General features: G+C 46.5%; 1 protein-coding gene across 24 annotated transcripts in view; it reads right to left on the bottom strand.

The window, feature by feature from the left end:
- The window catches only part of NCOR2 (nuclear receptor corepressor 2), a 361,690-nt gene that overhangs the window by 176,706 nt on the left and 159,590 nt on the right, over positions 1-25,394 (bottom strand). For 23 of the 24 annotated variants that reach the window (XM_060269894.2, XM_060269902.2, XM_060269904.2 and 20 more), the window contains exons 7-8: positions 23,379-23,435; positions 13,484-13,536 (exon numbers count right to left, since the gene is read on the bottom strand). In XM_060269894.2, coding sequence (XP_060125877.2) covers positions 13,484-13,536; positions 23,379-23,435 — 110 coding nt within the window. Of the gene's footprint in view, positions 1-4,247; positions 4,495-13,483; positions 13,537-23,378; positions 23,436-25,394 lie in introns of those variants that run through there. The other variant, XM_060269906.2, reaches the window with a different exon arrangement.

The following is a 25,394-nucleotide window of genomic DNA, read 5'->3' as shown; positions in this document are numbered from 1 at the left end:
GTTGATGGATAACTGAACCCAACAAAGTACAAAAGGCTATTTGAATGAAGTTCTTTTTGCAGTAACTTCATTGAGCAGCTACACTAGAAGTGTACATCTACACTATGGTTTTGAAGGAACTGCTATGTACCTCTACACCACAAACTTGCATTACTTTAATAATTATTAATATATTATACACACACATAAAATACAACCTATAAAACACAAAATATATTCACATTTTAAATTGATGAATATAATTCTTATACTGTACAGTATAACAAACAGCTGCTATATATTGCTTTTATATAATAACTTAGATAAACTGTCATTCACCGAATCGTGGAAACAGTAGCATTTTCAAGAGAGCAAAATTAGGATTCTCTAGCAACACTCTCAGCAGACTACCATTACCAGAAATCTTTATACCAGCTGAACTGGTATAAAACGAGCACACATTTAAAGTGTAGACAAGCCACAGATATTTGCATGTGACCAAAATTTTGCCTGGTCAATCCTCACATAAATCTAAATCTCTTTATGCTGAAGGCAGGGCAACTCATTTGCCTTCAATGCCACCCAGGAATCAGCTGGTGCAACCCAATAATAAGTGTGCCTCGAAGCAGATGACCGTGCAAGCGAGCGAAGTTACCTGCTGCAATACCCCTTTAGATTCCCTGTGACTTTGCTTAATTGACTGGGCTCTGAAAATCATCAGGCCAACCTGGGGCATATGACTTTTCAGTTGTGGGCCGGAGACCATTGGATCAAAATCTACCTTTCCTGTGTTTGGTATCTTCTGCCACAGCTGTGTGACTTTCACCAAAGCTGAGCCCTCTCCAAACCTCCCTTTGTGCCCTGGTAGACTCAAACGATTAGCCAGGACAGGTACATACATACTTTGTGGAAGTGGCCTTTTGTTAAACAGCTACTTGAGGTGACAAGCTAACACCAAGTTCCCAAACAATGGCCATAGTGAGCCCCATTTTCTCCAGTTTGGATGCAAAGGCCTTGATGTAAAAATAGGACTCAATTATCAAGGTATTGCTTGGCAGGGTGGCAGCTTCCTCCTTTCAACTGGAAAACAGGAGCTGACCCTCTGAATCAGAAACCCTCTACCCCTATAAGCAAAAGCAAAAGCAGAGGGAGAGCCCTCTGTGGTTAACCCAGTTACAGCCAGCAATAAGGGCAAGAGAAGAAGCAGGTCCACCATTAACCAATTCCATTACAAAGCAGTCTGTTCCGTTTTGATCTGGTATGCTTAAAAACAACAACAGAACACCCCCCCTCCGCTGCTGTTTGGAACAGCATCTGACTCTGCAATTTAATTAAGTACCACAATGCCCCAGCTTGATTTATTTTACATGCATGTTTCTAGGTCTCTTGGTGGGGGCAACAAACAAGCTTTTTTGGGGGGGGGCAACAACCGTGAGTCACTGAATGCTAAACAATAGCAGTACGGCAATGCCCACAAGCCCTTCCCTATAAACCTCGTGCTTGTTGCCCTGGGTTCCTTCAGTAGGAAAGCCAGATTTTTATTTTTTTTACAGTAACGACGCCTCTGAAGATGGTTTGGAAACTTCAGCTGGTGTAGAATTTGGTAGCCAGGTGTGCCTCACTGTGGCAAAAGGTTTGAGCATATTACACTGATTCTGGCCTGACTGCATTGGCTGCCCATTAGTTTCTGGGCCCAACTCAAAGTGTTGGTTTTGACCTATAAATGGCTCAGGACCACACTAACTCAAGGACCACCTCTTCCCATATGAACTGACCGGGACCTGAGATCAACATCTGATACTCTTCCACATGTGCCTCCTCCACGAGAGGTCCGGAGGGTGACAACATGCTTATGAGGAGGCTCGACTGGCACCTTCATTACATATCTTTAGGCGCTAGGTGAAAACATTCCTCTTCAGCCAGGCCTTTGGCTGGTCAACAACCTATATCTTTTTAAGTGTGCTTGTGGGAGGGGGTGGGGAAATGGGGGGGGGTGTTAATGGTTTGTTTTTCTTCTTGTTTTTATTATGTATTTTGTTTGTGTTTTTATATTTTATTGCTATGCTGTGAACCACCCTGAAATCTTCAGATGAAGGGTGGTATACAAATTTATTAAATAAAAATAAAACAAAACAAAAACCAGTAGGAACATGAAATAACTGGCAGACCTTTAGGTCTGGGTATCCAGCCTCTGGACCCCAGGCTGAGTTGTTGGTATCATGCAGTGGTTTGGGGAGATAAACTGAATGTCCCTGGTTCGAGTCTCAGACCAGATAGCAACTTACTCAGTGAGTTAGAAAAACCATTAAATATCAGCTACACACACACACACACACACCCAAAACACATGAGAATAATAACAACAGCCTATTCTGCAGGGCTCTCATAAGAATAACAGATGTTATCTTTATAAAGCACTTTGAGAAATGATACATATATACTAAGCGTAGAACCAAAATGGTGTAGCACAGGGCTGGAGGATCTCTGGTCTGCAGGTCAAAGGCAGCCTGCTAGGGCCTCCCCATTTCCCCTGTGAGGTCATTTTGGTGAAGTCATGCTCACCCATTCTACACTTGCTGCCATATATGGGGCAGATAAGTTCAAAGGAACAACCAGGAGCTTAATTTTCCCATTGTAGAACACTCCCACTTCCCTCTCCCAGCATTGCTCTTTGAAGCAGTTTCTCACTGCTCCTTTAACCTTATGAGAATCGTGAGTTTAATGGAACACCACAAAGCAGCTTCCCAAAATCTTTCAAATAGTCCTGCACTGCTCCTTTAATTCTCCAATTTTCCCACCCTGTGCTTTGAAGTCCCAACAAATGGGGCTTCAAAGCGCAGCATCACCCAATGTCAGGTGACCCCTCCCACCTGCCAAATTTAGCTAACCAGGGGTGGGGAGCCTCAAATCACAGCCAGAAAGCTCATCAAGTTACTTTTTCCAGTCGTCATCTCTCAACCAAACATACCTCACAGGGTTGTTGTGAGTACAGAAGGGTTGGGAAACTACTTTGAAAAAGTGGAGTACAAAATGCAATAAATAAATAAGAATTCATTATGAGGCAACTAATAAACATCAAATTAAATGACAACTTATTTGTTTAAGGGGTGTTTATCTTAATAATAGGTGTTCATAGAGAGCAAACCCATTTTAACACCCTATAGCAGGCATCCCCTCCAGATGTTTTGGACTACAATTCCCATCTTCCCTGACCACTGGTCCTGTTAGCTAGGGATCATGGGAGTTGTAGGCAAAAACATCTGGAGGGCCGCAGTTTGGGGATGCCTGCCCTATAAAATTGTGATTGCATTATTTTTGTGAAATTTAATAGCTCAGCACATCCTATTCCCATCTTGTTTTCATCACTAGGTGTGTGGCCTAGTGGTTAGAGTGTCAGACTCAGCCCTAGAATGCCATGGTTCAAATCCCTACTCAGCTGTGACACTCACTGAGTGACTTTGGTCCAGTCACTGTTTCTCGGCCAGACCTACCTCACACAGTTGTGGTGAGGATAAAATGAAGACGGAGAGAGTCAGGGGCACCCCTTTGAGCTCCCTGGCAAAAAGGTGGGCTATAAATGTAGTAATACGTAAGGTGAATAAGAAAACCTCGTTGGAATTGTGCAAAAACCACAAAGCAACAACCCAATTAAGCACTCCATGCAATGAGGCATCTGCAAGGGTGAGCTCCTCCTGTTCTGCCCTCAATAAGGACGGTGGTAAGTCATCTGTGAAGGACCTTCCCACATGTGCTAAAGGTACCACACCAGAAATCGTTCCAGAAATCAAACCCCTGAGGTTAAGGAGAAGGGTTTCTGGTGCTCTTTCCATGCATAAGGGAGCAGCTCCCAAGGCGGGGAGGGGGGCAGAGAGAGAAAGACAACAGGAGAGGGAGTAGCAGAGACCATCCCAAGGAGCCTCACCTTCTCCCTTCTGGGCAAGACAGCTGAAATAGTCAATAACCCTCTTTTTGAAAAGCAAACCGGGGGTGGGTGGGGAGAAGCCTTGGGAACTGCTGGCCCAATCCGAGAGCAATGCAGGAGACCAGGAAGCTGTAACACAGAGACTCCATCCAAGCACATCCAAAGGGCTTGAAAGAACAGAGATGCTTTACAATACCTGCCTCAATTATTCAGTTTTGCTGGACCCCCCCCCCCCAAGGAGGTTAATAGGGAGGAGTGAGCAAGGCTGAGCTGGCTCTGTGCATTTGCAAAGGCTACGAAGAGTTTCAAAAGCGGCAAAGCATTTACAAAGTCTTGGTTTCCTTACCTTCTGCACCCCACCCCACCTTGTGTGAGGGAGGGGAAACTCTGCGGATCCCACTCCGCTTCAAAAGGCTCGTGTGAGCCTTGGTGTGCTTCGCAGCCAGTCCTCGCTACGTGCCACTGCCGTTACTTAGAAACCGTTTGCAAGAAGGTTAATTCAGGCCATGTATCAGAGGAAGCACATGTCGTGGTCCCTGGAGACATAGCAAGCAAGCAAGCGAGGCTGCAGAATTTCTGCAGCGCAGCCGGCAGAAGGTAAAGAACTGACACACACCAGTGGGAGAGGCGCTCAGCGACTGCAAACAGCACTTTAGAAAGGTCAGAACTGCAACACGCCATCACCTCCCCAGCAACGATCTTCTAGCTGTTTACATCGATTAAAAGGGAAGGAAAATCAGAGGTGGCAGAAGCGCTGGGGAGTCCTAGAGGGTGGGGGCAAGCGAAGCACACAGAAGCTCACCCTCGTAAGCAATGCAGAGGTTACATTTTTGGCTCTAATGGGCTCTTCTTTATTTAAAATAAATTATTAAAAAAATTCCCCAGACCTTGAGGGGTACTTGCATATAAAAAGTAGCAGGGTTGTTTTTTGTTTGTTTGTTTTTTAATGTCAGCTGTCCCTTTTGTCATGGGAAGCTGTTTGCATGAAAAGATAGCTGCAGGGTTCGGAGCTGCCCCAAGACACTTACAATCTAAAATTCAAAAGGCAATATATGAAGAGGAAGGAATTGGAGACTGAGAGCAAAACAAGGGAAATTAGGCTTCCTTGCAGTTCGGCAAGGGGACTAGCTTGGCCAACGCAGCATGACCAGGCTCTTCCTACTTGTACTTGGGCTGGACATGCTGCTTACCCAGGGCAGAGCCTGAGGCTGAACACCCAGATTTCCTTCACAGCCTAAAAAGATGGTCCTGAGCAAGCACAATTCTGGGTTAACTCCTGGCTCAAACTTTGGGGTGCCTTACATCAGAGAGCTTCGAGAGAAGCTACCAACATGAGTTTGACCAAACTGCGGGAGGCAGTGAAAGACAGGAGTGCCTGGCGTGCTATGGTCCATGGGGTCACGAAGAGTCGGACACGACTAAACGACTAAACAACAACAACATCAGAGAGAGGGATCCTGCAGCCTTCCAACAATACTTGTAGGGTTGCAGGTCCACCCACTTGCCTTCCTGAGGAGTATTAGCTTCTATGTGAAATGTCTGTAGGGTCCATAGCCAGCACAAGCAAAGTTTATTCCCTCTGCTTAAAAGCCACTGGGCAAAGAGAACAATTCCACCTTAACTCTCTCATCGGGCACAGTTCCAAGCTCTTTGGAAAAGGAGCCTGTGAAAGAAGTTTGGTGTTTTGTATTCCCTGGCCCACAGCCACCTGAATATCTCTGGCCAGCCTCCAGGGGGGCAAACAGCTTCAGTATATTGTGTAAACGTATGCTGCACGTAGATTAAAAACGCCAAAGCCAGGGAGTGGCTGGCAGGGAAAAGGAGAGAGATAAAGGCAGCGGAGATATAAGAGAGGCCAGCTTTCTTGAGACGAAGCTGGAGCCAAGAGAGAGACAAAAGCATGTCTGTTAGGTGGTCACAAACTTTTATCGCAGGTATTACATTACACAGGAAGTCTTTTGACTCATCCAAAAGCCAGGATCAACATCAGCAGCGAGCTTGGCTAAGGGGAACGGAAAGAAGGGGACCAAGTAGGGCCGGCGGTTCAGATGGCAGAAATAAAACAGAAGGAGATGCCCAGGAGCTGAAGAGGAGCAACCCACTTGCCTTTGCCCTTCCAGTCAGGTGATTCTAGGAAGAGATTTCTGCTGGCGGGTTTGAATGGAATGAGGCAACCCCAGTAAACAGGGACAGAGGGCAATTTCATTTGGTCTGCATTTTAGAGAACAAGCTTAATTCTCAGTTCAAAGATTTGTATGTGTGTTGGTGGTGTAATGTGATCCATGGGTGCTTGGTCCATGTCTTGAGTTAGCGCATCCCCGCATGCTGCTGGACATTCTGGGTTGCACTGGGTTACCACAGCAACAGAGCAGAGTTTGAGTGTATGAATTGCTAAGTCCTGGTTACAGGTAGGTAGCCGTGTTGGTCTGGATCGAAGTAAAATAAAAAAAATTCCTTCAGTAGCACCTTAAAGACCAACTAAGTTTTTATTTTGGTATGAGCTTTCGTGTGCATGCACACTTCTTCAGATACCAAAAACTTAGTTGGTCTTTAAGGTGCTACTGAAGGAATTTTTTTTATTTTACTTCGATCCAGACCAACACGGCTACCTACCTGTAACCAGAACTATGGAAGGCACCACATTGAGCCGCATGAAATGGAATTGCTAAGTCATTCACCTTCCCTTTGGTTCAAGAATGCAGAGATACAGTGGTGCCTCGCTTAACGAATGCCCTGCTTAACGAAATTTTCGCTTAACGAAAGGTTTTTTCTAGTGGAGGCTGCCTCGTGAGACGAATTCGTTTTACAAAAAATTCGTCTAGCGAATTGCGGTTTCCCATAGGAATGCATTGAAATTCAATTAATGCGTTCCTGTGGGCAAAAAAAAATCAAAAAAAATTCAATGCATTCCTATGGGATTCGCTAGACGAATTTTTCGTTATAAAAAAGACCCGTGGAACGAATTAAATTCGTCTAGCGAGGCGCCACTGTAGGTATAATGGTCTCTAGGGCATTGCATTCATTATGTTCTTGTCTGCCTGGGGGTTCTGATGCAAATTCTAATGCTGCCCTGTTTGCTGTCAGGATCTGACTCTGAATCTGTGAAAGAACGGGGAAGAGGCTGTGAGTTTCACAGAGCAGTGTTAGCTAGCATGGTGACAGTGTTAGCCGGTATGTATGTATGTATGTATGTATGTATGTATGTATGTATGTATGTAAACATACCTATGTATCTTTACTGCAGAGACGAGAAGATCTGTATATAGTAGATAGCAGTGTTCAGCTTTGTCTTGTGTCTGGAGACCATAAACACTTCGTTACTTTTAGCTGCGTGGCAGAGGAGTTTTCCCCTAACTGGGACTCTTTTCTGCTGGAGCAAGAAATCTCTGAAGACTCTGCTGAGACATCACAGTGGCTGAGGTGTGATGAACTAACAACCATCTTCCACAAGTCAGAGGTGCTCTGCAACTCAGTGGCAGGAGTTTGCATATTGCATGCAAAAAAAGGTCTCAGGGTTCAACCCCTGGCATCTCTGGTTTAAAGAAGGATCACAAAGGGAAACTGGTTCCCCTCAGATACTACTGGACTCCCAATTCCCACCAGCCCCAGCCAGCCTGGCAAATGGTCCAGCCCTTTGTGTTGGTCTCAGAATATGCGGAAAGGGTGGAAGAGAACTTGCTTTGCGAGCAGAAGGTGCATCTCCAGCTAGAGTTGACAATGCCTCCACTCTCAATCGCTGGAGAGCTACTGCCAATCAGCGTAGACTGAGCTAGGTGGACCAAGAATCTGACTCTATATGAGGCAGCTTCCTATGTCCCTATGCCAGGGATGATGGGAGATGTAGTTCAGCAAAATCTGGAAAGCACTAGGTTGACTACCCCTCAGCTAGAGGGACAGGTAGACGGACCTGTTGTAAAACAGCTTCCTATATTCCTACTCATACTTTGCTCACTACAGTTCTTGGTACTTCATTCACTTGGGCTGAGGTGGGGCAGGGGGAGAGGGAACGGTACATCGTATTTGGGAGTCAGGGGTTGAGGGAGAAGGAAACCACCAAGGCCAGCAACATAGAATCATAGAATCATAGAGTTGGAAGAGACCACAAGGGCCATCCAGTCCAACCCCCTGCCAAGCAGGAAACACCATCAAAGCATTCCTGACAGATGGCTGTCAAGCCTCTGCTTAAAGACCTCCAAAGAAGGAGACTCCACCACACTCCTTGGCAGCAAATTCCACTGCCGAACATGCTTCTCAAGCATTTAAATAATTCATCCAAACACTTTCTTGCAAGCTCACAATAACGGAATGGGAAACTCTGAATGCTAGGGAGCAGAAAAGGGATGTGGGGAGAATTTTTAAATGAGGTCCTCCTGTGACCCTCCTGGGCCAACTGTGTTAAAAGGGGGAAAGGGAATCAAGCACCCAAGAAGACTATGCAAGTATGTGGCCACCTGGGCAACTTGCTGCATACCTTCAGCATGAAGCAGAGTGTATTACAGAGAAGAGAAGGCAAAAAGGTCAAAGAAGGAGAGAGCCTCCAAAAGCAAGATTTTAATAATTGAAAACAGTACAAATGTAATCCTTTTATAGCCCAGCTCTTACGGGTGCAAATTCATTAGGGTCACTTCAGGCTAAAGGCATTTGAAGCTGTAGCCCAATGAGGGGTTGGTAGCTGAGGGATTGCAGCACCTGCCTTGGAAGCAGAAGGTCCCAGGTTAATCCCTACTGGCATCTCCAGGTGGGGCTGGGAGAGACTCCTGCCTGAAGCCCTGGAGAGGAGCTGCCACTCAGTGTGGACAATACAAAGCCAGATGGCTCTTCACATGCTGGACATTAACTTCCATCAGCCTCAGCCAGGATGACATGAGCTGGAATCTGACAATGTGTGGAGGGCCATGGGTTTCCCATCCTTGTGCTAAAGTATCCCATGTTATTTGTTTATTAATTTATACACTGCACCCCCCTACATGCCAAAAATGACTTCAAAGCGGTTTACAACTCTAAAATATAGATATAATTAAAATTAACAATAGCCATAACACCGGGGAATCAAAACATCAATAATTAAAATATATAATAAAACTATCAATCAAAAAGCACAACAGTTTGGAAAGAACAGCTACTGGTAGATCAATAAAATCAGCTCAGGGGACCACCTGGCTAAACAGATGAGTCTTCAGGAGCTGGTAGGATGCCAATACTGATGAGGCTCCATCAGAGTTGGCATTCCGCCAGCTCCCAAAGACATACCTGTTTAGGCAGGCATTCGCCTGAACCCAATTTCTGTTACAAGGAATGGAAAGGCCTCTCTCTGCCTAAGGTCTGGGAGAGCCACTGAAAGTCAAAATAGTGTCAAAGCTGGGCTGGATTCACTAGAGGCCAGGTTTTACATTAAGGCAGCTTCTTGTGTTACCACCACAGTTAATGTACAAAGTCACAGTAAAGCTCTTTAAGCCACACTGCATCTTGGTCTCCCAGGGAGCTGAATGCAATGATTTAGAAGCTCCTGAAACTGTGGATGCAAGAATGAACTGGGGCATGAAATTAATTTTAACTGTGCACTGTTAAAAGGCACAAACATTAAACATCCAGGCATTGGTTACATGGATCAAAAGGGCACAATGCGCACAGGAAGAGGGGGCAGCCTTATGGGGCCAATTGTTAAGAATGACATGCCAGAATGGAGACTCATCATCACATCTCCAGGCCCACAAAAATGCAACAATGGCGTACCTTGGTAGCAGTGGTAGGAAAGGAGACGGAAGGAGGGGAGAGGAGACGGAAGGAGAGGGAGCAGATAGGAGGACAAGGAGTTTCTGGGCTCAAAGGCTCCCTGGGCAGCCTCAGAATTGATTGCATGACTTAAATCAGGGGTGGGCAACCTTCCGAGGGTAGCATTAGCCATAATCAGAGTATGCCCGTTGAAACTGGTGGAGATGGCTAACTTCACTGAGTAAAACGTATTTGGATACAACCCTATGGTTTCTTTCAGACACGTTCCTAGTCCTTGTTAGTTGTGCAGCACTGAGACCGCAGAAGCCAAAGATGAGGGGCAGAAGGAGGTTAGGGGGCTGGCAAGAGCTTCTTGCAGTCTTCGATGCCGTTTCTCAGTCCAGCTATGGCCTTAGGCTAAGTGGCAGAGTATCTGCTTTCCATGCAGAAATCCCTAACTTCTCCAGGTACGACTAGCCCTGCACTGGAAAGCTGCTGCCAACCAGTGTAAGGAAATACTGGGCCAGGCAGACCAGTGGGCTGACTCGATATAAGGCAGCTTCTGGTGTTTGTTCCCCTCCAGGTTTGCTGTGCCAAGTCTCAGCTGCACAGGGCCACAAATGCCAACCCAGCAGTCCATTCCGATTTTATCTCCTCACTCACTGGCTTGGGCTGACAACCTCCAGGCAGCAATAAAAGTCTGTTGTGGCTGTTCTTAGGGCAATGGCATTACACTCCCTCCTCTAGCTGGACTGTGGCTGAGCAGGCAAGGGAGAGTCCTCCAGAGGGGGCCACAGAGGATATACATTGCCATCATGTGTGCGTTCCTGAATGCCAGGGCAGCTACCCACAGCTGACAAGAACCATGTTTAAGCTATCCAATGAGGTGAGCCACTAGGAAACACACAAGGACTGTGACAAATGGCCTTGAAATCCTGAGCTGCACCTATCAGGGTGTGGGGTGGGAAAGGGCATGCACACTGCCTCAGCACCAATATCTCAGGGTCCCAGGATATGGCATAAAGAGCCATCACCCTGCTAAAGCTAAGTGGGTGTGGATCTGGTCAGTTCCTGGATGAATGAGCACCTGAGAACCAGGTATATGTCACCTTGGGATCTACGATGGAAGACATGAAGAATATAAATATAAGAAATGCAAAGCCACACCGAAGACTACCCTGGCCAGCTCTGGCAGGGGAGCCTCCTGGCCAATATGGCATCTGGTGCACCAAAAGAACTCCAATACTGTCTCACATACACACAGCCTGAAGGGGAAGCACTCAAAACCTGGGAACTAGAGAACTTGGGCAGAGGACTGGTTTGTTTCTTCACCCCACCTCTCCAGTCTTGGCTGCAGTGAGGTTTGAAATCTCTAGGTCCACAACAGGAGACCTCTCCCACCTCCTCCAGCTGGTGATGCATGGCAGAAATAGTTTTGCTTATTCTGGACCGAGTCTTGGATTTTAATATCTTATTATTGGCTGGCATAACATTAACCTGCAGCACCCACAAACTCAGGAGGTTGCCAACAAGCCTACTAGGCTGCCCCAGGTGAGGCGGAAGAAAGGCCCTCAGTTGTCCTTCTCCCATCATGGCAGGCCCAACCTCCTTCTGCTCACTGCTATGTGAATGTCAGCGTCCAGCCCAACAACTCCCAGCCTTCAAAAAAACACGTATTGGGACTCAGTCAGCCAAAACAACACAAAGCTAATAACAAAACACCAGGGGAAACATTAAAAGTCCCCACAATAATGAACAGGTCCAGGGAGCATTACAGCCAAAGCAGGGCCAGCCCAACTGTTAAGGAAAGCAAGGCAGCTGACTCAAGCTGAGGGGTGGCAGTGGCAGGAAGACAGAGACGCACCTCGCGCACAGCCTGCAATGTGGTCTCTATGTTAGCCTGCTGCTCTCAGTACGACTCAGTGTGTTCTCCTGTCACTTGCCAGTTCTGTCAGCTTTTGTACATGGAAGGTACCACCCTGTCCTTTGCTTCAAACACCAAAAATGTATCAGGAAAGCCAAAATATTTATGTAATGATGGAACCAGAACAACAGAGATAAAGCACAGTGGTCCCAGCTCCCTACCCTCCTCTCTCTCTCTGCCTGCCTGCCTGCCTGCCTGCCTGCCTGCCTGCCTGCCTGCCTGCCTGCCTGCCTGCCTGCCTGCCTGCCTGCCTGTCTCTCTTTCACACACCCCTTTCGCTACAGTTTGGGTCAGTCTTCCACAGCATGGCACTCAGTGGACTTCGTTGGACAACAACTCTCATCAGCCCCAGCCAGCATGGCCAGAGATCAGGCATGATGGGAGTTCTAGTCCAAAACATCCAGACACGGCCAGGTTGAGGAAGCCTGGTGATCTACACACCAATGCAAAACCCACACCTGATCAGCTTGGGGGAAATGATCTGGCTTACAGAAAGTGTGACTTATTATCCAGCATAAAGAGAGACTTTGATGACCTCGTTGCCTTATTCCCCCAAACAACGTTGTTTTGGTCCGCCCTGCTAAAAAGGAGAGTCTGGCATGATAGTCTCAACCCTTTGGCTATCGACAAATCCAGAAAACTCGTTAATCGTGTGGTTGCACCCAAGCTGCGTTATTTGAATGGCCATGTGATCGAGCACCCTGACATTCGGTTCAGTGAGGTGGCTCTGTTTCGTAATGACGGCATTCATTTTTCCTATCTTTCCGATCAAGGAAATGTACCTATGGTTGGCAGATATCACCAAGAGCATTAGGGATTGGTTGCAGCTGTGAGGGTATTGGCGAGCCTTTGGGCTTGGGCGGCGGTCAGGCATTGGATTATTCAATATGTGATGTATGTGTTGTGTGTCGGAGGTCAGGTTAAGGCCATCACCTACCGTTAAGGGGATCTGGTGGTCGTGGATCCTGCCTGATGCCCTATTGGGGTTAGGGCCATGGCACGACCCCCCATGATGTCAGGGGAAACTTCCAGTTGTATTTGCATCAACAAGCTCCTCCCACTGTTCATTAACCTTTACGTGTCTCCACACCACACCAGTCAGGTGGAGTCACATGTTGCGTTCCCGTCCAATGCCTAAGCCAATACCACTCACATGCTATATAACCAATAAAGTTGTGTCCTTAATTTGCCCATTAACCTAAAATCACGTGTCCTTGTGTCTTATTTGCTTTACGCGGGTGACGGGTCATCGACACGCAAGAGCTGCTGTAAGATGACACACTGTGGTTGTGGTCTCTTTGGGGGAAAGACAGGAAACGAGACTTAAGCTGCAAGGCTTCACTTCAGAATAACTTCTGGGTCAGGTTGGAATTTCCAACCTGAGCACCAAGGGACCTGGCATTGCTCCCCTCGTCCCAATCTTCTGGCTGTGCTGACCAAAACCACCTTGCTTCCATGGCTAGTGCAGGATCCTGTTTGCTGAACTGCTCAGGGATGGTGAAAAATTGCCATGAATCTTCAGGTAGTTTCAAATCTCCCATCCAATCACAGGCACACACACGTCCCCCAATTCCCGTCTCATCACACCCCATCCTGTTTTCCAACAGCGGATTCCCTCCCTCACCCCACCCTCTCCTTCCACAGCAATTACCCGCAACACTCTGCCATCCCTGCTCAATCTCTCCACTGACTCCAAATGACGAACCACTTAGGACATTTTGCTGCTTCAAGCCTCAAAAGCAGGAAACGCAGCACGAGGACAAACAGGAGAGATGTCCCCTCCTGCTTTTCTGCCTCGGCAGGGGAGGAAGAGATCTGAGGCAGGAAGGGCAAAGAATCTCTTTCTTCCCCTGCCTTAATCTCACTAATGCCCAGACATTTGAAAGGAAGGTAGGGAGGGGGTAGAGAGAAAGGGATGGAAGAGGACTTTATTGCCACGTACTTACATTTTAATGTTCTCATGGTATTGCCTTGTGTCTGAGGGTTGGTTGTAGAGTGGCTGAAAAGGAAAAGGAAATTTGAAGTGTAAATCACAGCGTGGGCTAGCATATCATAATTATTGCTGACAGCAAGGCACCCTGTACCGCTTATGAGCTTTGGTTCCCAGGGAGCTGAAGGCACGCTAAGTCCCTACAACTCCAAACGTCAGCCCAAAGGCCAACTTGCTCCACTGCCCACCCACAGCCTTCCACCATCACCTGAGATGCTTCTCCTCTCCATTCCCTTCTACTTTCTTCCCTAAGGTGCTGCCTGCCTGAGTCACCGCAGAACTAAGAATACGCTGTTCAAAAGCAAGCTTGTTCAGAAACAAGCAATTTGCAACGTAACTCCTCTGAAGCCCCATGTGCGACACAGCATAGAGTAGCAAGCTGGGGAGGGGGCAGGCTATTACTCACTTTATTGTGGAAGAAAATCTTAAAGTCGCACACATGGGAACTCAGGGGATCGGCTGGGGAGGTGGGGGGAGTGGCTGCAAAGGACAGAGCAACCTCCACAGCTCAGTGGTAAAGAACAAGCTTTGCATGCAGAAGGTTCCACACAATTCACACTCCGCATTTCCAGTTTTAAAAGACTCTCAGGAAGCAGAGCTGGAAAAAGATGCAGCTGAGATGCTGGACAGCTTCTGCCAGATAGGGCTCATCCACACTTCTGCATAGAAAGTGGTCCAAGCGGTTTTCTGCTTGACCCACATGTTCTAGGCACAGGTTTGAGGGGCTTTCCCCTTGCCCTACTCCTTTCCAAGGCAAAACCTGCTCTTCAGCAACTGAATGCAACAAATGGAAATCCACGGGAAACCTGAATTGTCATTTGCCCCAAATGAGCGCTAAAGAGCAGTTTCCCCCAGAAGGAAGCAGCAGGACTCAGTCAGAGCAGAGCCTGCTTAGGAACAAAAGAACCTGCCTTATATTGGGTTGGGTCATTGGTCCATATAGCACAGCACTGTCTACCCCGACTGGCAGCAGCTCCTCAGGGTTTGAGGGTGTTGTGACCCCACAATCCCAGCTGGGTTAGGGCTGGGGTGGGGGCCTGGGAGGGAGGATGGGTGCCTTGCTTCTACACCATTAAAGGGCAAGAAAGGGGAGACAGTCCTGCTGGCTCCCTATTCTGCCACCAGCCAGGGAGCTGTGAAATTCCCTAGCAATGGCCAAATATGTCAACCAGGTGAGAGGAGGAAGAGCCTCTGTCCTGCTGACAAAAACTCAAAGTTGCCTCCACCTCTGGGAGCAGACCCATGATCCCATTTGGAGGAGTGTGTGCCTCCAAGTGCTCCAGTCTCATAGGAGGAAAGAGTCTTGGGAGTGAACATGCCACGTCTTGCCTTTAATAGCTGGCAGGAGGGGAGCGGCTATTTGCAGCTCTCCTATGGTCTCAAATCCTTGATGCAGTTCTCAAACTCACTTTGGCGTTCTGTACCTATAGCCTGCCCTGTACCATTGCAAGTCTTGAGAAAAGCTTTCTTACTCTCCACGTAGAGATGTAAAATTTACAGAAATGGTCAAGCTTCCCACCCCCACCCCCACCCCCAGTTTTTCTGGAAGAATCTTTCCTCCCCTTGTGACAATGGCAGAAATTGCATCTTGTACTTGCACTTGAGAGTTGTACTCTCAGTAATGATCTGTAATTATCTGATACTGTACACAGTCTTACATAAAGGTCTCCCTGCTGCATAATTCTAGAAATCATTTTGGACACCTTGCCTAAACATTTTGTTCACCGTTCCAAAATAAAATATTTCATAATCACCCCACCCCCAATTCTTCTTCTTTTGGGGGGAGATGCAGAGGGAGATTTGGGGGCAGTGGAGAGCCTTTGTTGTGGAATTTGGGGTGGGAGCCAGGGCAGTGAGAGGACCTTCCCAGCCCCACTTGGAGATTCCAGGAATTGAACTTTCAACATGCAATGTGGACGCTCTGCAACTGAGCCATGGCTCTTCCCCAGTATTGAGTGAGGTTTGTTTTTATGGCATAATGAATTTATAGTAATGTTTTTAAATGTGTTGAAAGTCTCTTAGAGACCTTTGAGTAACAAGCAACCAACAAGTCTAAATAATAGTAAACTATAATAGCAATAACTATAATGATGGACCAAAGGTCTGGTCAAGCTGGGATATACTTTATGTATGTTCTTTTTACCAATAAACACCTAAGCATCAGGACAAATATGTATCAGAAAGCCTAGCCTGAAACCACATTTGTCCATATACCATAGCTGCCAAGTCTCCCGTTTTTCGCGGGGAAACCCCCATATTTAAACCCGTTTCCCGCTGTTATCCCGAATAGAGAAAAATCCTGTAAATCCCCCAGATTTCCTACCTGCCAGGGAGGCTCCTTCTGCACATGTCTGGACATGCGCAGAACGCATGTCCAGACATGCGTAGCAGCAACCTCTGGTGCCACTCCGCTGCTGATCCCAGATTTTTCTTACCGGGAGTTGGAGGGTGTGCCGTATACAGGGTTGGATCCAATGCTAGCTCTACTCAGAGTTAACAAATTTGTTAACAATTTTAATTAATGTAGGCCCATTAATTTCAGTGGGTCTATTCTAATTAGAACTTAGCTGGATACAGATGTTAACTGCTGCATTTATATTTAATGATTTTAAACTGTGAACCACCCAGAGAATACGGCTGAATGAGCTAAGTGTACAATTATTATTATTTTTAAACAAATTTCAGAAAGGGATTGTGATTTGGGTCCCTAGAGAAGGCAAATGGTGCAATTGGAGAATTAAAACTCACTTTCATCTGGAACAAGATATAACAGCTGCTCAGGGTGAGCCTTGAATCCAATCTTGATAGTGGATCTATTCCCTCCCCCCACATATCCTGACGATGTTCAGGAAATTTATCTAATTACTTTGTTTCAATAGTGCAGAAGGGTTTGATGACCCACCCACCCACTGTTACAGGGCTCTCCCCACTTCTCTCCCCTCTATCCATTTAATTTTTCAGACAGAAAACAACAAAACTATAAAGAAAACATCATTGGAAAACCACAAAAAACCATAAGGTCAATAAATACAGTCCAGCAACTTTAAAAATATGCACACACACATACCCAGGATCTCTTTCCCTAATTTCCAGGTGGGCAGCTATGTTAGTCTGTTGCAGCAAAACCAACAGAGAGACTTGTGGTATTTTCAACACAGACAACTCAATGCTGAATTCCTTTCATGTACCAGAACAGGATTCAGAGACCGCGGAGAACATCAACCTGCTCTGTTTCTGGTGGTTTTTTTAAGAGAGAGAGAGCTGTCTCCTCCTTGCCTTACCCCAGAAAGATATTTTGCATGTCTAAAGACTACATGTTCGATCTCTGGCACTGCCACTTCAAAACATATTGGCTATTAAAACACCCGCCGGAACCGCTGCTGGAGTGTCACTGCAAGTCAAAATAAGACAGCCCATGGGGGGGGGGGGAGGTGGAGGAGGAGCAGTGTGATTCTTGCGTCTTTAAAACAACAAAGTCCAGAGCAACCCAATGTGTGAATGAGACTGAAACCCTTCTGGGGAAACATCCTGTTGCTCCGTGACTTCTCTGGGCCTTCTCACTAAAGGAGAAGGAACAAAGTGCCCTCGAGGCCACCTTAAGCAGCTACCTCCTCAGACATGACTAACACTTCGCTTATGAATCATTCATCAAAATTATGGCCATACTTGGGCTGTTTCCAGATGAGTAATGCAACCAGGGCCTTTGGAGTTGAACACTAGTCATGAGTTGGGAAGATGCAGAATGTCCCAATTTTTTTCAGGGTCAGCGTGACAAATTCTCCCCGTCTGCTGTGCAGGTGGAGGCCAGCAACAAACTAGAGAAAGCGACTTGCACAGGGGATTTCCTCAAACAAAGTTTCTGAGTGAAAGTTTGAAAATGAGTCGTTTGGAAGCCAGGCAGACCAAATGGCACAGCTTCTCCTGGGATATACTGCTACACCACACAGGTAGAAGGGTTACAGTTTGAATAATGCCCATGCATTTAAAAAACAAAACAGAAAACTAGGAAGTCAGAGAGAAGGACTTTCTGTCTGAAGATGTAATTTTTTAAAATCTGTAAGGAGGCACATCCTCCTTGGCCACTGGGCCATGCTAGGTGCGGCTGGTAGGAATTCTAGTTCAGTAACACCTGGAGAACACAGGGTTGGGGAATGCAGGATTGAGGCATGGCAGCTTCATAGGTCTCCTCTTGATGGAGCCAGATGGAGGCTTCATCTCCCAGTTTACCTTCAGAACTCCCTCACTTTGCACCGTATCGCAGACATGGTTTGTCTGTGCATTCACCCCAGCAAAGTGCTCTATGGAAATTAATCACAGTCACACTTTTGGGAGCATTTCGCTGCATGCAAACCATGGAGTCATTTCATGAAGCCACCTGAGCAGGAAATGTTATGAGTGAAGCCAGCTGATTCTTATCAATGGATGGGTCATTGTTTGCTTCCTCAATGCTGGGGCCATGCAATTAAAGCACTCGATGACTGCAGCATCAAGGGATGCCTTGCATGTGGGAATAGAGGCATAGATTTAACAATACCTCAAAAACTAAGAGAGACTGAAAGGATAAATATTCACCTATAACACAATGGTCTGAAGACCTTACTGCCCTAGCTACATTCAAACTTATTTCATATAGCCTTACCTTCCAAGTCCTGGACTGCAGAATCCGGGACCGGCAGCCGTGTGACACCGGAAGTTGCGTCGACGTAACTTCCGGTGTCGCTTTGCCCTTCTATGGGCACCAAAAATGGCCGCCGCCGGCTTCGAAAGTCGCTTGTACGCATGTCATGAAGTGCGTCAACGCAACTTCCGGTGTCGCTCCGCCCCTCTATGGGCACAAAAAATGGCTGCCGCGGACACCGGAAGTCTTGTCTATGCACTTCCGGACATGCATAGATGCGACTTTTGAAGCCGGCGGCGGCCATTTTTGGTGCCCATAGAAGGGCAAATTAGAAAGAAAAAAAATAGCCGCCGGCAGGAGAAAATACCGGAGAAAAACGGGAGATGAAGTGATACGGGGGACCACCGGGAAAAGGTAAGTAAAAACGGGGGTTTCCCGGGGAAAACGGGGTACTTGGCAGCTTTGTATAGCTGTCAATTTTGGGTGGGTATCAAGGTCGGCATCCAGACAGCTTATATGTTTAATTCAGGCATGTCCATAGTCTGGCCCATGGGCCAAATCCAAATCCAGCCCACTGGTCAGTTTAATCCTGCCCCACAGGTGCTGGAGCTTGCTCACCCGCCCTCCGGTCGTCTCTCGCAGCTGATCGCCGTGGGCGGCTCTAGGACCCGCCCAGCCGCCATCTCATGCATGCGCCTGCCTCTCTATCCTGGCTGCTTGACTGGCTTGTGCAGGTGCCATGTGTGCAGCTTTAGGTCCTGTCCACCCATCGGCTCTCACATGTGCCCTCTTTTGTAGCCCTGCTGGCGACTGCATCAAACCAGCATTTGGCTTTTTCTACAGCCCGCCATTTGGCTCGCGCTGCCTCCGGTGGGTCATCTGTGACTCCTGCCTGCCGTTCATCTTGCTCTGTGCTGCCTGTGATCTGATCCAAAGGGTAGTTCATAAGTATTTTGTGCTGATTAATCATAAAAAAGGTCAAGTATGGACAGGTTTGGGGTAAAATCCCCCAAAAGCTCAACAACATAAATCCTTTTTTTTAAAAAGACATTGGTAGGCTAGCTGGAACAAAGGTCCAGTTTGGTATTATGCAGCTTCCTGTATAATACCATCAGAAATCATTTGTAGTGTATAGACTGGTATAGTTGGGGGGTGGGCACAGTATTGGGGAAAGAGGGGCAAACCAGACACACACACCCTATGCGCCCAGCACCCAAGCACCCTCCCATCAGCAATGGGGACTGGTTGAGTGCGGAGAGCTCCCTCTGAAGGTGAAGAGCACCCTCCACATCCTGCCCCGCCCACCCACCCACCAGCTGGCGGGCAGGCACTCACATGCCTTTACCCTCTGCTCCCAACTTCTACCTGGTGAAGAGTAGCCTCTGCCCCAACCCCGCACGGCATATGAACACCCGTCAGCAGCAGCAGGGGCTGGGTGAGGGAGCCCTCCACTCTGACCCAGCCTGACGGATGCCCGCGCACTGGGCAGGGACAGGGTGGGGAGGGTGCTCTTCACATTCCACGCCCTGCCATCACCCGGTGGCTGGCTTAGCACGCTCCATCGCTGTTTGGGGGGGCGCACATGCTTTTGCCGTGGGTGCTGACAGCACTATGCCACTGAGTATATAGCACATTATTCCCAAAATCTGAACAAACACACTCTCATGTGCCGGAGTAGCCACAAGAAGAGCGTAGACAATTAAAAAGGAAATCTGTTTCAGTGAAATGCAAACTCTGCACCAAGGAAAATGAATTATTTCAACCCACATTGAAATTATACATGTGATGTGACTTGAATCCAAATTAACCTTCTGTCAATCACAGAGGAGAGGCAAAGAGTTATAATGAGCACTGGTCCCACCCACTAATCACTGAAAATTCTGCTGAGACTCTCCCCTCCACAATCCTAAGGACTAAAACAGTCACTTTAATCTTTAAAAAAAAAAACAAACTAAGATTTGCCACTGGGCATGTTCTACACTGCCAGTACCAATGTTCCACACTTTAACTGCAAAATCTACAAAGCCACAGGTGTAAGTACTAGGGATGTGATCCTTGTGGGGTATTTGGCTTTATGTACAGACCCAACCAACAGAAACTAATAGCATACTATGTCAACATAGCTGTCATTGTATGGGCTACTGTAAAATGGGGCACATCTACACTATATAGTGAAAGCACTCTTTTACCATTTTAAAAGCCAAGGCTCCCCCCTCCCCCAAGAATCCTGGGAACTGTAGTTCATTAAGGGAGCTGAGAGTAGTTAGGAAACTGCCTCCAAGAGGTGCAATTGACAACACCCATAACTATCTACAGTTCCCAGCATTCTTTGGGGGAAGCCATGGCTGTCAAATGGTAAAAGAGAACCTCCTGGATGTGAATGCAGTCAGGGAGAGGAGGCCCACCAGCAAATCAACAGAAGATACCAGTAGCATTTAATTTAGAAAGGATATGAGGACCACAGGGGGGAAGGGGGCTGGGAAAGATTTTTTACTTGAAATTATTTAATAGCTCCAAAGAGACCAGCCTATTTTTTATTTTTTTAAAAACTCTGAAAGACCACAGTGACATCAACCATCACCCTCACACCAATTATGAAGGTGCTCTCTAGGTGGCTTTTATTCATAGGCAGGGTGATAAGCCACAGAACAAGTCTCTTACGTACTGCAGCCCAAAGGCATCATCGCAGCTGCCTAGTAACCACAGACAGCAGCAGCCAAAGACCAAAAGGAGCCATTTCCACAATTCACTGTGCAATTTACATCCAGCTGCTTCCTGCAGCCACTAGGCAGGCTAAATTTAACAAATTTCATGTAGGAATTGAGGGGTATAACCAGTTCAAAAGGAATAGACCAAACAGGAATGGAGGAGGAGTAGCATTACAGTGGAACCTCGGTTTATGAATTTTCGGTTTATGAACGCCGCGGACCCATCTGGAACGGATTAATTCACTTTCCATTACTTTCAATGGGAAAGTTCGCTTCAGTTTATGAACGCTTCAGTTTATGAACAGACTTCCGGAACCAATTACACCCATGCTTCAGTTTATGAACCCTTCAGTTTAAGTACTCCATGGACCCATCTGGAACGGATTAATCCACTTTCCATTACTTTCAATGGGAAAGTTCGCTTCAGTTTATGAACGCTTACTCCGCGGACCGTCTGGAACGGATTAATTCACTTTCCATTACTTTCAATGGGAAAGTTCGCTTCAGTTTATGAACGCTTACTCCGCGGACCGTCTGGAACGGATTAATTCACTTTCCATTACTTTCAATGGGAAAGTTTGCTTCAGTTTATGAACGCTTCAGTTTATGAACAGACTTCCGGAACCAATTGTGTTCATAAACCGAGGTACCACTGTATATATAAAGGATGTGGACACTTGTGAAGAAATCCATAACCTGGAGCATGAAAAGCAGACTGAGAGTATATGGGTAAAAACTGTGGAGAGAGAAACAACAGTGACCCTACTGTGGGTGTCTGCTATAGACCGCCAAGCCAGACTGAAGACTTGGATGATGCCTTCCTAGAGCACATTACCAAACATTCAAAAAAGAGAGAAATAGTAATCATGTGGGACTTCAACTTTCCCAATATCTGTTGGGACTCAAACTCTGCCAAGAGTGTTAAGGTCTGACAAATTCCTCCACTGCCTCGCTGAAAATTCCCAGAAGGTGGAAGAAGCAACAAGGGGATCACCTATCTTGGACATGGTCCTCACCAATAGGGAGGAACTTATTGATGACGTGGAAGCACTCAGAAACTTGGGAATAAATGATCATGTTTTCTTGGGTTTCAGGATACAGAGGCAAGGGAAAACTGAGCGTAGTTGGATATACACTCTGGACTTTAAAAAGGTCAATTTTGAAAAGCTGAAGGAACCACTTCTGCCAAGAAGTGTGGTGGAGTCTCCTTCTTTGGAGGTCTTTAAGCAGAGGATTGACAGCCATATGTCAGGAATGCTTTGATGGTGTTTCCTGCTTGGCAGGGGGTTGGACTGGATGGCCCTCGTGGTCTCTTCCAACTCTATGATTCTACTGGGTGTGATCCCATCATCAGAAGTACTGAATGAGAAGGGAGTCTAAGAAGGATGGGAGTTTCTTAAAGGAGAAATATTGAAGGCTCAAATACAGACAATTCCAAAAGTAAGAAAAGTGGGAGGCATCTAAGGAAACTGGTGCGGCTGAATAAGGAGCTTACAGATGAGCTGAGTTAAGAAAGGTATGTATAAGAAATGGAAGAAAGGGGAAATCATAAAAGAGGAGTACACACGAGTAGCCAACAGTTGCATGGGGAAAGTCAGGCTGGCTAAAGCTCATAATGAGCTTTATGAATGAAGCTGTCTTTGGCTACGTCCAAAATAAGAGGAAGAACAAGCAAATGGTAGATCCCCTGCATGGGGAAGACAGAGAAATGCTATTAGGTGACAGAGAAAAGGTGGAACTACTCAACACCTACTTTGCTTCTGTCTTCACCTAAAAGAAAAGCAATGCCAACCTGGTGATAACAGAATAAATGATGTAAGGAGGGAGCTGCAGCCTAAGATAGGCAAAGAGGTAGTAAGGGAACACCTAGCTACTTTCAATGAATTCAGATCTCCAGGGCCTGATAGGCTGAATCCAAGGGTACTAAAGGAGCTTGCTGTTCTTGGAGAACAGTTGAGGTCCCTACAGACTGGAGGCAAGCAAATGTTGTCCCCATCTTCAAAGGGGGGGGGGGTGGAGAAAAAGGAAGACCCAGGTAAATAGTAACTGGTGGTAAGCTTAACATCGATACCAAGGAAGGTCCTAGAACAGATAGCTCAACAGTCAGTCTGTGAGCATTTAGATAAGGATGCTGTGATTACTACGACCCAACATGGGTTTCTAAAAAATATGTCATGCCAATGCTGGAGTGAATGGGCCAATGTAAGACACCTTCCTCTACATTCTGTTGTTGCCAGGCAGGTGTTCTCAGCCCACTGGCCCTATCTGCTAAGCTTCCTGCACCAGAATCAGGCCAGCAGGCCATTCTGAAATCAGAGGGAGGCTTCCTTGCAGATCTCGCCATCAGGCAGATGCTGGAGTCAGTCCTCCTCCTTCTCAACCATTTGGCTACCCTCCAAAACTCCAAGGATGACAAGAAAGGGAGGGGAGCAGAGAGAAAGGAAGTATGCAGGGTCGGTGGGTGTGGCTGTAGGGAAAGAAAAAACACAGTATGTATATTTGTTAAAATGCACAGACAAACTTACCAACTCCACCTGAGGTCCCAGCCCTTCCAGAATTCTGTGTGCTGCTTCTGCTTTTTTCTGCAACAGTGAAAAGGAAAATAGGAGAATGCTAAATGACTTAACAACTGGAGTCCCCCACTTGCAGGTTTCACTTGCCTTCCCCTTCCTTCAAATCTTCCCTCAAAGGCAAAGGGCATACAAATTTAACCTCATTTCCCTCCCCACCCTTCCCCAAGGCAAGAGGAGAAAGGTTAAAAGCACAAAGAGAGAGACAGAGACAGCAAGAGAGAGAGAAAAAACCCTCCCACACACACTACAATGTCACAGACTGGGAAGGGTTTGAACGGCTGCCAAGTTGAAAAGCCCAAACAGCAAGAGAAAACTCTCACATACGCTTCAAGGTCTCAGCTGCAAAAAGGAACCATGGGGCGGGGGAATGGATATACTCCGCTTGTGGTGCCTTAGTGGCAATCTTCTAGCACAAGACACTCACACCCCCAAAAAGCCTTTCTCCCTCTCCCTGCAACAAATGAATTCTCTTTCACTTTCAAATTGTCTGGGTACTGCGCAATCACTTCAGTGGCTATCCAAGAGCAGAGACCTTGTGGGAGAGAGGGAAGGTCTGCTTTGTCATGCCCCCTTTTCCAGGAACTGGCCTTGTCGAAAGGATGTGATCACAGTAGCACCACCGTCCTTGGGTCATCTGCCCTCACCCACCAACCAGCACTCTCCCTCTCCTCTTTATCTTCCTGCTCTTTTCCTCCCCAAGCTAGATTACCTCGTGCTCACAGATATATACAGTACTGTACATGAAACGAGCACACATGCTCTTGAGGGGACATGTCAGAACAGGGCTTGGAAGAGTCACGGGCTCACGGCACCAAAGCGATTAAATAAAAGATGACCTTTCCACTAACACACAGGCTGCTTTCCCTCCCTGATGATTCTTACTATCAGCCTGGTAAACCTGCTACCTAAAAAGCCAATGAGGAACGAAAGCAAAGAGGGCAGGTCCAGGAACAGAAGGGCCTGGAGACAAATGGTTCTCAGCAAATGGAGCATGGGGTTTAAGGCACCTTACGGGAGCAACACACTGAGCAAGGAAAGTTGGTTCACCCCTCTCTGAGGATGCACCATCAAGATCATTTGAGGAACACTTGCTCTCGCCTAACAGCCTTTCAGCTTCCCAGTGCATGCCATGGCACCAAAAGGAGTGGATATTATTCCTTGACCATGCTTGTTAACAGGGATTTCTTATCAGCATTGGCAGTTTTGAGTATGCAACCATGGGAATGTAGTTTGTAATAATCTCATTTTAAATATCTCCCAATTAGTTAGCATCCAAATTAAAAACTAGGCACTGTGCAATTAATAAAAAGACAACACTTTACTGCAGTTTAGTGTGACAAGAAGTAGCCACAGTGAGCCTCCATATTTCCTGCTTCCTATTCCTCCTCCAGCATAGACATCAGACATTGGGAAGTTTTCACTTCTGATTTCAATTAGGAACAATTTAGTGTAGGGCTCAAACTCCTAAGCTGTGGTTAATGGTTTGTTTAAACAAGCAAGCTTCATAACCCATGGTTTGAAGTTGGCTTGTTTCAAACAAACCATAGTTTAGATTAACTCAGTTTGCGGGCTGTAAGAAGGGTTTTATAAGACCTCATCACAATCACACTAAAGGAGTGAATGAATTTACTTTATTCAGTCACAGACCAGCATAAGCAAAACATTTAAATAACATAACAATATGAATCCAAACAAATACTCATTAAATAAATAGGGGCAAAAACTAACCATAGATTAAAACATATACATAAAATACTTGGTTAAGCATAAGTAATGGGTGGATAAAACTAATAAGAGGGATTAAAAAGGACTCGTTAAACAGCTATAAGGGATGAGACTTCAATGATACAGATCTAACAATATGGGTCTTCATTTTAGGACTGATTTGTAACATAAACCATCCTTCGACGAATGTCTATCATGGCAGCGCAGAATCTGGCGACTGAATATATGACTTCTAGGCTTTCG

The sequence above is a fragment of the Zootoca vivipara genome, chromosome 16, assembly GCF_965207765.1.
Source record: "Zootoca vivipara chromosome 16, rZooViv2.hap1.1, whole genome shotgun sequence".
In the NCBI taxonomy this organism is placed as follows: Eukaryota; Metazoa; Chordata; class Lepidosauria; order Squamata; family Lacertidae; genus Zootoca; species Zootoca vivipara.
This window is presented reverse-complemented; position numbering and strand designations above follow the sequence as displayed.